General features: G+C 38.7%; 3 protein-coding genes and 1 long non-coding RNA gene across 4 annotated transcripts; 3 read left to right on the top strand and 1 right to left on the bottom strand.

Moving 5' to 3' along the window:
* Nucleotides 1–263: 263 nt before the first annotated feature.
* On the top strand, nucleotides 264–960 carry Arl1 (ADP ribosylation factor-like 1). Its single transcript, XM_068291814.1, is given in 3 exon segments — nucleotides 264–323; nucleotides 325–437; nucleotides 520–960. Coding segments are annotated over 3 exon segments (495 nt in total). The 3' UTR covers nucleotides 842–960.
* Nucleotides 912–4,440, bottom strand: PolD1 (DNA polymerase delta). The gene is made up of 2 exons (XM_068291802.1): nucleotides 4,281–4,440; nucleotides 912–4,205 (listed from the first exon to the last, which is right to left on the bottom strand). The coding sequence occupies exons 1-2, from the start codon at nucleotides 4,334–4,336 to the stop codon at nucleotides 980–982; spliced, it is 3,282 nt and encodes a 1,093-aa protein (XP_068147903.1). The 5' UTR covers nucleotides 4,337–4,440; the 3' UTR covers nucleotides 912–979.
* A 230-nt stretch (nucleotides 4,441–4,670) lies between these two features.
* Nucleotides 4,671–5,137, top strand: LOC137580711 (uncharacterized). The gene is made up of 2 exons (XR_011033033.1): nucleotides 4,671–4,763; nucleotides 4,853–5,137. It is a non-coding gene; the product is annotated as an uncharacterized lncRNA (long non-coding RNA).
* A 755-nt stretch (nucleotides 5,138–5,892) lies between these two features.
* On the top strand, nucleotides 5,893–9,644 carry Hip14 (palmitoyltransferase Hip14). The gene is given in 5 exon segments (XM_068293201.1): nucleotides 5,893–6,300; nucleotides 6,302–6,751; nucleotides 6,824–7,498; nucleotides 7,564–7,843; nucleotides 7,902–9,644. Coding segments are annotated over 5 exon segments (1,959 nt in total). The 5' UTR covers nucleotides 5,893–6,195; the 3' UTR covers nucleotides 8,351–9,644.
* Nucleotides 9,645–12,044: the final 2,400 nt, after the last annotated feature.

Here is a 12,044-nt window from a genome sequence, read left to right on the forward strand (position 1 = left end):
AAGAGTGAAAATAGGAATTTGGTTTAGTTAATAAAAATTTCGACAATTTAGTTAGGCCAACAAACACAATTAAGCATTTAGAGGCAAGCCGATAATGGGTAGGTTAATGAAATCAACCAATTCCAATCGCTTTATTTCCATCTTGCCCTCCTCCTATATGCCACTCCAGTAAATGATGATGACTCAAAATCTTGCTCTTGTTGTTTTTGTTATGATCAGGTGGAGTTTTAAGCTATTTCCGCGGCCTATTAGGCTCTAGGGAGATGCGTATATTGATCCTGGGCCTAGATGGTGCCGGCAAAACGACTATCCTATACAGATTGCAAGTGGGGGGAGGTGGTCACCACTATTCCAACCATAGGTTTCAATGTGGAGCAAGTGACATATAAGAATTTAAAATTCCAAGTATGGGATTTGGGTGGACAAACGAGTATTAGGTGAGTCTTACTGCATTAACAAAAAGTAAGTTCGTCTTAATTATTGTAAATATATATATATATTTTTTTTAACTTTTCTTAGACCCTATTGGCGTTGCTATTATAGCAACACAGATGCCATTATCTATGTGGTAGATTCGGCAGATCGGGATCGTATAGGCATTTCCAAAGACGAACTACTCTATATGCTGCGCGAAGAGGAACTTGCCGGAGCTATTCTCGTTGTTTTAGCTAATAAGCAAGATATGGAGGGATGTATGACCGTGGCCGAGGTGCATCATGCCTTGGGACTGGAGAATCTTAAGAATCGTACATTTCAAATATTTAAAACGTCGGCCACCAAAGGCGAGGGCCTGGACCAGGCAATGGATTGGTTATCCAACACGCTTCAGAGCCGAAAATAGTCAACGCCCAAATCCTTAAAGTTTCTCCCGCAATTGCTTAGAAATACCCAAGAAAACGAAAACCAACAACTTTGTAATAATTTTTTAGTAATCTAATTATAGATATTCTAGGCTTAAAATTCTCCAATTTTGTGTGCCTCACCACTCGGCCAGGCCAAAGCGTTGCACTCGCTTTTCCTGTGTGCCCAGCTCCATGCGCACCTTTTGCCGCATGTAGAAAATAGGGCAATCTCGATTTGAACAGATAACCTCCTCATGCAGTGATCCCTGACAGCGTTGGCATTCGGTCCATAAGCGGGAAAAGGACTGTTCGAGCCCTCGCTTCGCCTCGACTTCACGTTGATATAATTCACTCATTTTGGGCTCACAGTGTGGGCATAGCGAGGCCTGCTCATAGCCCTTGGGCAGAAGAGATTTGCAACCCAAACAAGACGCCTTGCGAGTCATAAAACCAGCTAAGCCCCCTACCTTTGAGTGAACCACAGTACGTGTCCGTGTGTGTTCTCCTTTCAGGAGCACTGACTCGGCCTTTTCACCCAAAATGGGCTCAAAAATTCTAAGCAAGGGTTTAGATAGTTGCTGCTCCAAATAGTAGTTGGCATCAATAGGCACAGAGTTCTCCAAAACATACAATGGATCCTCGGCCTTCTGATAAGCCGGAGTATTCTTGGCTGCCGCACAAATGACATATGGAACTCGATCTCCTAGTTTTGGTGCTGTGCCTGGGTCACGTTTCTTCATTTTGGCCGCCAACTCCACGTGCGCCTGCTTTGCGGCGTAATCGGTTTTGGCCAACTCTTTGGTTATGACCAATTGGGATATGTCGATGCGGTTGCAAAGAAGATCTGCTATAACCTGCTTGGCATAGTCCACTGCCCCCTCGGGATTGCGTTCAATGAGCAACTTCTGAAGACAGGAGTTCATTAAATTCGCTACCAGCGGGCTATTATCCCGACGTACAGTCTCAATGCCCTTGCAGTCCATTTTATCGTATGCCTCCGGACGAGTGAAATACAATCCAGCGTAGCGTTTCTTATTTATCAGCAGATATGGATAGTAGACCTTCTCGAATTCCAATTTGATAGGTTTAACAAACTTGGAACTGACCAGTTCGGCAGCCTCGCGTCCCAGTTCCATGCTACGTTCCAAGGATTTCACACCGAAATTAACCATAACAGAATCGGTATCACCATATATAACAACAGCATCATTTTCATAGCCATTGGAGCGGGTGTAATGCGTTTCCACCTCTGTCTTTGTCATTTCAATCATGGTGCGACCATAGGCAGTGACCGAGCCAGAGATTTCTAGACATGGTAACTTGCCCACCTGAGCACCTGTAAAGCCATATACTGAATTGGCCGATATCTTTAGTGCCAATTGCCGACCATCTAGAACCTGACGCTTGAATGGATCCTTTTCGACTTTTAAATCTGCCTTGGCTCGCTTGCGCGCGGCTAGCAGCGATTCCAAAATCTCTGGCAATAGGCCGCGTCTTAACTCGGCTTTCACAAAATAATTATTGGCCGGTGTACACTCTACCTGATCATCTTGGATCAGTCCCTTGTTCTTTAGTTTATCCTTAGATCCACCTAATATGAGAGTGGTGTAGCAAAGATTATGGGCCATCATTATGGACGGATATAGTGAGGCGAAATCCAAGGTGGATATGGGATCCGCATAGTAACCTCGTTTTGGTTCTATTACCGTAGCTCCTTCGTACTGCTCATCTGATCCTTGGGAGGTGTACGAGGGCATTATAAAACCCTTAGTCTTGGCTTTGCGCAGCAGCTGACTCAATACTTTAATTTGTTGGCCTCGTGTTAGCAGCGATTCCAAAGGTACCCCAGTTACCCTGGCCATTTCCATATAATTTACTATAGCCATGAGCTTTCCAAGCAACCTCAATGGCAAATAGGCATCCTTCAAACAATACATGGCTAGACGTCGACGCGTTTGCTCATCCCCGTTTTGCAGGTCTGTGATGATGCTGTGGTGCACATCCTCCTTTTGCTCTTGGAGAAAGTGATAACTCACTGCATTTAATGTATAGGAACGCAGCTTGTAGTCGCGAAGCAACACAAACAAAAGGTCGAAAGGAACTCTTCCCTCGAAGTTGACATATTGATTCTCTCGACGACCCATTTGCTTTGACTGCAGCACCTGTTCCTTGATAACGGATCGTATGTTCTTAATTCGGCCAAGAAACTCAAAGTTTTTCACCTTCAAATGACTGGCCCGATTGATCAGATAGGGTATATCAAAGTTGTTTATGTTGTAGCCTGTCAAAATATCTGGATCGACTTCACGGACAAAGGAGGACCATTTATCCAACAGTTGGGTTTCCTGATCATGGCACAACACTTGGCTGCCTATGATAGGTGCACACTCTTTGAGTGTAAATATGTTGCGAATGAAAGGTTCGGATTCGCCTTGATTGATCACCATGTTAGCAATTTGGATTACTGGATCCATTTTGGCCTCGGGAAAGATACCTTTACGGCCGGCGCACTCGATGTCAAAGGAGAGAATACGAAATGGGGCTACTTTTGACCATTCGCCCTCGGGTTCATGTGAAATAAACTTATCGTACGCTATATCTACCTCTATTTGGCATCGAGATTCGGGTAGCGGCTTTGACGAAGATGACCTCAGCCGCCATTCGCCCTTGGGTAACTCGATCCAATTGCATCCGACTACACCAGTGTCCACCATAAAACGTATATCAAAGTCTATGTTGTTTTCAAAGGCACGGCAATCTTGAAAGTCAATCTCAGACATTATAATCTCCTTTTTCAACAATCTTGACGCGGCGGCGACAAATCGAGGCAACGTTACGGTGATCTTGATATAACGCTGCTTCTCATCACCTTGGTAGCCATGAATGTTTAGCCGTTCCACTAGTTCCACGAGAAGCACAGCTTCTTGAACATTATCCTTATTGCTGCGCATATCAGCTATAACTTTCTGATCCAGGGATTTTTGGAAACTCTCGCAATGCCGATCTTCAAATGATGCTGGAGCTGCTATGTAGAAGTAGGGACAGAATCCATGGACGTGACAACAAACTGAATTTCCAGCCATTGTTACGCCAAACATACGCACCACGGGCACTGGGCCCAATTGGGCACCTGGCATTCCTGGCAAAGGTTGGCCCAAATAGTTCTCCACATCTAGTTGCTGAAATTCAATATTATCCCGGCTCGGATCAAGTTTGGGTGGCGCGGGACGTGACCAGCGTTCGCTAGTCTGCTGATTTTCTGGACCTTCGCCCATCAACAGAGTCTGCTCAAGTGGTTCCTCTTGCGATTCAAAGGCCGCCAATGCAGCTTCGAAATCATTCTCTTCATCCTCTTCGTAGTTCCTTACGTTAGAAAACAACAAATTGAACTTTGTTGAAAATTAAGTCGCAGCTAATGGGAATTGCTGGCGGTCTTACCTGGACTTTTTGGTCTGGCCATTGGCTGAGCCATTGAACTTGCGTTTACCGTCCATAAATATGTTGTGAAAATAGTTAAGAAAAAAAATAAACGATAAATAAACGTCAGGCCATGCGAAAATATGTAAAAGTTTGTCAAAAATAATGCCAGAAATGAGGCGGGAATAGTGTTATCGACATTATCGGTGCAAAGTTATCGTAATCGACATTATCAGAGCAAAGTTATCGACATTGTCGGAGCAAATTATTCATAGTCGAACTTATCGAAGAAAAGTTATCGACGTATTTGTTTTGTTTGTTGTGATATGCATGGTGAAGTGGATGTTTGTTGGGTTTCTGTTGAATTCGTGTACTTTTTCTTGCAGTTCTTGGTCTTGGACAGTCTTCCATTGCTGTAGAAGCTTTTAGTGGTACTTGAGCCTAAGTAAAAAAGAATGCGCTTCCGGTAAAATTGTCAGAGACTGAACCATCTGTGTAGATAAGGTGAAAATTCTTTGTTTTTGATTTGATTGCTTATTTTTATTTTAAGAAGGAGAGTATCATTGCTTTATTTGCATCTCTTGTATTTAAAGGTACCTTTGGCAAAACTGTCATCTACGAAGATTTTTCGTGTGCTTAGGGGAGTTGGCTCTATGGGTGTAATGTTGTCAAGGACATCTTTGAATTCAGACTACACCTTGGTGTATCTTGCATGAAAGTTACTGGACAGGAGCGACGCTGCTGGCAATCTGTGGGTAAAGATCTTGTATATGTATACATATGTACATACATATATATGTACATATATCAATATCCATCTGCTCTGCAAATAAAGTTGTAGATCGCTGGACTGCAACTGGCGTTATTTGTGACCCAAATTTCTGATAGTTCGTTATCGGGATTGGTTATAAATCCTGAAATGTCTATTACTTTGATTTTGGATTATAAGAATATTATTCCTGAGGGGATTTGGGGTTCCTTAAATACTATTTTAACTTTAGATGTTGCTACTAGATTGTCTTTCCCTTTTCTACGCACACATTCCTGGTCTGTGAATCTTGTTGGGATTTGGAAGATGATTTCAGTTTTTTACAAAAAGTGCTTCTTGCCTATTTTATTAACAGATATTACATCTTTTACTTTTAATTTGAAGAAAACTGCATTGAGCTTTAAGGGATTGATAAGTACTCTGATTTTATTGTTCTCTTTGATTTTGTCGTCTATTTTGTCTACCTACATACACCACGAATGGTCCCTTATGTGTACTATACTATAACAGCTTTCCTATATCCTTGTGTCTAAATTCGCGTGCTTGTTGAACAAATTTATATTTAACTGCAAGAACCAAATGCAATTTAAGTCATGCGAGATTAATAACTTTACAACTATAGGACTGACACACTGTCGAGACCAGATTTTCTTATAGATGCCGGGTATTTTATTTATTTATGGCTGATTGGTTTTGCCCTCAATCAGAATTTGGGCCAGCTTATAGCCATCAACTGCAATTGAGTTTGAACAATTACATACATATATGCCTACTTACTGGATGTGGGTGTATGGTGGTGATAGTGGTGGAAACGGCGGTCGTAGTGGTAGTGGCTACGTTCACAGCTGTCATCTCAAAAGAATGTTATCGCTATCGATTCAGAGCTATCGTTCTTTGCAAAAAAAACGCATTAAAATTTGCTGCAAATTCGAGTGTGAACAACAAATCCTCCCCAGCATTAGACGGTCGCCATAAAAATGTATACACAGTGATCCAATTGCACTCCTATCGATTGCCTGCTCCTGCTCGCGGGCGCTGACGTCTCCGGCCTGCTCCACTCCCCCTCCCACAAACTTCTATTTCCTTAATTTAAATGTTAGGAAGCTAAGCAAATCAGGTTTAAAGTAAGCAATAGCCACCAAATCAAGTGCATTCACATTCACAGCCATGTACCAAAGCGCCTGCAATGCAGCCACCACGGGTTCGTGTGTTCCTGGAGGTGGCACTCAGCCACCACAATCCGCTCTGATAGCCCAACAACCACCCACCGCCCCCCGTAGAGCCTGATTACAGTGGCTTCGATATCGTTAAGGCCACCCAGTATGGAGCTATTGCCAGGGTAAGAGAGCTGGTAGAATCTGGTTGGGATGTGAATCAGCCGGACAGTGAAACGGTAACCCTGCTCCATTGGGCAGCCATTAACAATCGTCGGGATATCATACGCTACTTCCTAGAGAAGGGTGCCACAGTCGATGCAGTAGGCGGGGAGTTAAATGCAACGCCCCTACATTGGGCCACCAGACAGGGTCATCTTGGTGCAGTGGTTCTACTAATTGCTGCAGGAGCAGATCCTAGGATCAGAGATGCAGAAGGCTGCTCCTGTATACACATAGCGGCACAGTTTGCCCACACGGCGCTGGTTGCATATTTCATAGCCAAGGGTGTGGATCCGGACTTGCAGGACCGAGGAGGAATGACAGCACTAATGTGGTCTGCTTGGAAGGTGGGTAAAATAATAGATAAATGTGTTGTGTCCTTCGTTCCCTTTATCTCAAATGTTTGATTCCTTACTTAGGTATGTGCCTTGGATCCGGTGCGCTTGCTACTCACTTTGGGCGCTAACCCTGCTATGGTGGACTACACACATGGCAATACAGCGTTACATTGGGCTATTTTGGCTCGCAACGCCACCGCCATATCTACTTTGGTTCTAAAATCTAAAGCCTCATTGGATGTGCCCAATTTGAGAGGCGAGACGCCATTATCTATGTTGGAATCGCAGACTGGAGCAATTTGGATTGGAGCAAAGGTAATGGAACGTGTTAAGGAGGCTGCACTGACCTCTCAACAGAGACGTTCACTCATATCCAAGCTGCGTCATGATAAACGTTTACGCTGGTGGTCCATGGTGGCCTGCCCTTTCACGGCCTTTTATCTGGCCGGAATCGTGTTTACACTGAACACATTGTATATCATAAAGTTTTTCCTGTTGGGTTGTCTATATGCCATCTTTCATGCCATTGGAAAGACCCTGTTCGATGATCATTTAATGGCGTTGTTACCCTTAAGTGTATATTTGGCCACAAAAGCTTGGTTCTATGTCACCTGGCTAATGTATATTGATGATGCTGTTTCTCTAACGGCCACCATATGCTTCCTTGCGTGCTCGTTAGTGTTGTGGCTGTGTTTCCTCAAGTCGTGGAAGGGGGATCCAGGCATTATAAAGCCCACCCGAGAGCAGAGATTCAAGGTAAGCGACGTGATGGTTAAGTGTTTTTGATTTTTGCTTAAAACCTTTCGATACTTTTCCCGCAGACCATCGTAGAGCTATCAGAGCGTGGTGGCATTGGTTTTGAGCCGGCTTCCTTCTGCTCTGGGTGTTTGGTAAGGCGACCTATACGCTCAAAACATTGTTCGGTGTGCGATCGTTGTGTGGCCCGCTTTGATCATCATTGCCCTTGGGTAGGGAATTGCATTGGTCTTAAGAATCACAGCTATTTCATGGGTTTTCTCTGGATGTTATTAATAATGTGCGCCTGGATGCTCTATGGTGGATCTAAGTATTATGTTAACCAATGCAATGTCCATTTCGATGGTAAGATTTGACACATTTTATCATTAGAATGCAAATAAATAAAATATTTTTATTTTAGATTTTCTAACCGCCATGCGGGCTATTGGCAATTGTAATGCCTGGGTAGGCTGGGTAATGGGCAATGCCCTCCTTCATATGTCTTGGGTCATATTGCTGACAATTTGCCAGACCTACCAGGTCATATGCTTGGGTATGACCACCAATGAACGCATGAATCGTGGTCGTTATCGCCATTTCCAGGCTAAAGGTGGTCATTCACCCTTTACTCGTGGTCCATGGCAGAATCTTATTGATTTTCTTGAGTGCAATTGCTTTGGTCTAGTGCAACCCAAGCGTGTCGATTGGATGAACTACTATGACTATGACGAGCATGTCCATCAAACCATTGAAAAGGAGCCATTGCTGCGCATTGATTCTGCTGCTGGTGCTGCTGATGATCATCAATATGTGTAGGACAAGACCTGTCGGGATGCAAAGACGCTTCAAATGCCCATAGCGCATGTGTAGAGTAAATACCGTAATCAAAACCAATTATTAAATTTCCCTAATTCCCAACAAACAAAATCCAATTTTTGCGTATACAATACATATAACGATTGATTCAAAAAATTTCAATGATTTCAGGACAAGAAGCGTCATTTGCTGACCGATATCGGATCAAACATGCATATATATATATATAAATATATATGTATGTATGTACATATTCACGTATATATAGATATATATATATATATATATATATATGTATATTATATATTATCTGTAATTTACTCTCCTTTTACTTACTCTCTCTCTCTCTCTGTCTCTATCTATATACCTTTCTCTGTACATTTCTGCATATTTTTATCGTTCCATAAGTTGAAAGTGTAACACATGATCTTAATGGAAAAAAGTATTTGTAATACCAAAAACAAAGCAAAAACAACAACAAAAAAAAAAAACGAACAAACTTAACTAATGCAAGCAAAAATAAATAATTATGTAATTATATTTCATGGCAATTCTTTATAAGGCGTGCAATATAAACTGATTTAACCGAACAAAACAAAAACCGCAAAAAAGAAATATGTATACATTTTGTGAAGAAGCAAAGCGCACACGGAAAAACTATAGAAAATTGCTAGTAAAGATTATTGACATTGGTTTGGTACAGCAACTAAATTAAAGCCTAAATTTATTGAATTAATTGAAACTTTCTGATTTAAAAACAAAAAAAAAAGTGAACATGAAATTTAAATATATGTATCTTTGCATCGCAGCCTAACTAATGCTAATGACAATTGCAATGGCAGAACATAAATGTTTAAATCAACAAAATTTCCACTAAGCTAATATTTGGTATTTTTTGTGTACCTTAAACATCTCAAACCATTGATTTTTTTTTGGTTTGGCAGGTGCAAATACAGGAATTTACAATTTCAAAAAACAAATTCATATCAATGATTTTCATTTTGGCCATCCATTTGTTAAATGATCTTTATCTCTCCATGCGTCACTACAACGATAGAACAAAGAAACACAAACGCAAACGCTACTTAAAATGCATATTCTCGAAGTACACCTATAGCAAATGATATTGAAAGAATTGAAAAACCCAAGAAAGAATTAACGATAACCAATTTAAAGCAAATAATTCTAACAAGAAAGAGTCTACATACATACATAAATGCGAACCGATTGTAATTCTAAAATATGCACTAGTCTAGTCAGCAATTAATTCTTCATTTAAGTAAAATGTTATAAACAAATATTTGCATACATGTACTAGCTAAGAACAAAAAAAACCAAAAACACAAAAGCGATACATAACAAAATATGCCTATATACTTACGTATATACATATGTGTATGTGTATGTTTGTGTAATAAGATAACTAACTATGAAGGAATTCCCCTTAAAAACACCTGAGACACCTTTTTAGCTAATCGTTTTTTATAATATTATGACACGTTACTTAAATGCATTTACAAATTTGAACTAACCAAGAAAACAAAAACGAATGAAATAATTGATCAACTCAACAAAATACTTTTTCGATATCTATACCTATTTATATTTAAATATATACACATTACCTTAATATACAGCTCATTATAATTTTTTTCTTTTTAGTTTTTGAGAGAATCTACAAAGATGTAGTAATATGTAGCAACATTTCCTTTGATATCACAAATGTTTATAATTTTTGCATTGTTATTCACAAATCAAACACAAAAAAAACTAAGCTTTTAAAAGACTATAAGATAAAATAATCAAGCAACAACAATAACAAAATGTAGTAAAAAAAAGTGAGAAATAACTAATGCAAGTTATTATAAGTGTTTTTCGGCATATTAACAAATTTCATATACCCATTTGCCTACAGTTTTATTTTAGTGGCTAAGTTCAAGATAATACAAATTAAAATAAAATGTAATACCTACCTATAATATGTGTATCTATAAATATGACGAATGTATTAAATAGTGTATAGAACGATGATGATGATGGTAATAACGATGATAATGAAATATTGTAATTGTGTGATCGAAAGGTCGATGCTTGATTATGTGTGTATTTATGTGTAACAATTGAAAATAATGTGTACGTTAAAATGACAAAACAACAAGAAAATGCAAACCAAAAAATTAAGGAAAAAAAAACAAAACAATTTAAATTAATAAATATAATTTTATTCCGTATTCGAAAACAAAATAAAACAAAACAATAAAAAAACCAGAGGGCCGGGGCTAACTTCGACCGCGTCAAAGTTTGTATACCCTTGCAACTTTTTTGGTAACTCTTTCCTTACCTATTAGCCATCAATGTGGAAGAACGTTTTATCTAAAAAGGAAAGAATGCGAAAGAATGGCCTACAATCATAGGAAATAACGAAGATATTGATCAAAGTCACTGTTTTCCACCGATCGTTCCTATGGGAGCTATATGATATAGTCACCCGATCTTTATCAAATTCGGCACAGTCATTAACAGATATATTAAACTAACAAATGTTTAATTTGAAAGCAATCGCGTTAAAAGTAACGAAGTTAGTTACAAAAGTCACTGTTTTCGACCGATCATTCCTATGGGAGCTATATGATATAGTCACCGGATCTTGATCTATCCCCTCGATCCAGTTATTAGATTCAAACACGATTTGTTTTCAGATTGAGCTTGTCTTGTCCTTTGGTCAAGTTAAGATTTCTGCGAAATGCTCTTTTTTATCCCTTAAGTCAATGTGGGAACTGTGGTCCGGTTTTCAACCTGTAGTACTTGGTGTAGAAAATTTTAAATAAAATGTGAAAAATGTTACTCACTTGCAATTTATCCAGTGCGTTTCATCAAAGAAAGGATCCTTAAATTGCTCACCCATAACAATTTCGTTTTCTCAATTCCATGTAAATAAAAAGTTTTTTTTTTCATTTTATAGAAAAAATTGGGTTTTAATTCATTTTTTTTATTGTTTTTGTTGTAATGTTTTTTGTGTTTTTGTGTTTTTTTTTTTTTTTTTTGGTTTTGTTTGATGATATAATATTATTAGATTGAAAATTTGTTTTTTAATTTTTTTTACGCATTACATGTTTGTTTTAATGTTTTTCATTTCTTCGCTTTAATAGTCTTGTATTTAAAAATATAAATTTTCTGATTTTGTTGGATGATAAATTAAGTGTGTGTGTGTGTCTGTGTTGTTGTTCTTTTTGTTGTGGTCCATTAAAATAATAATAATAATAATAAAAAAAGCCAGTTAAATGTATATATATATATATATGCAATTGTTAAAAATACGTTATCGTGTGTTTAGTTTTTACTTTTGGATAGTGAAACCAACAAAGGAGAGTGAAAAACAACAAGAAAGAAATCAATATTAACGCATAAATGTGAGAATAAACAAGAGCGCGCGCGTTTTGCAATTTTTTTTTTTTTTTTTTTTGCCATAAAATAGTTTGAAATATGAGAAATAAGCAGTAATTGTATATAATTAATATAGAAGTATATGTATATATATATAGTAGGTATATAGTTTCGCTTGGACTTGGTCTGTGTTCTTGTTTTAGCAGATAGCAATTGGCTTCTCCTCTATTTTTTCTCTCTTTCTCTCTACTTCCTTCTATATATATACATATATATATATATATATATATATGTATATATATAATATAGGTGGGATTTTGGCGTGGCCAGTTGGAGTTCTCAAAAATATCTATATATACATACA

The sequence above is a fragment of the Drosophila tropicalis genome, unplaced genomic scaffold (genome assembly GCF_018151085.1).
Source record: "Drosophila tropicalis isolate 14030-0801.00 unplaced genomic scaffold, ASM1815108v1 contig_1190, whole genome shotgun sequence".
NCBI classification, from domain to species: domain Eukaryota; kingdom Metazoa; phylum Arthropoda; class Insecta; order Diptera; family Drosophilidae; genus Drosophila; species Drosophila tropicalis.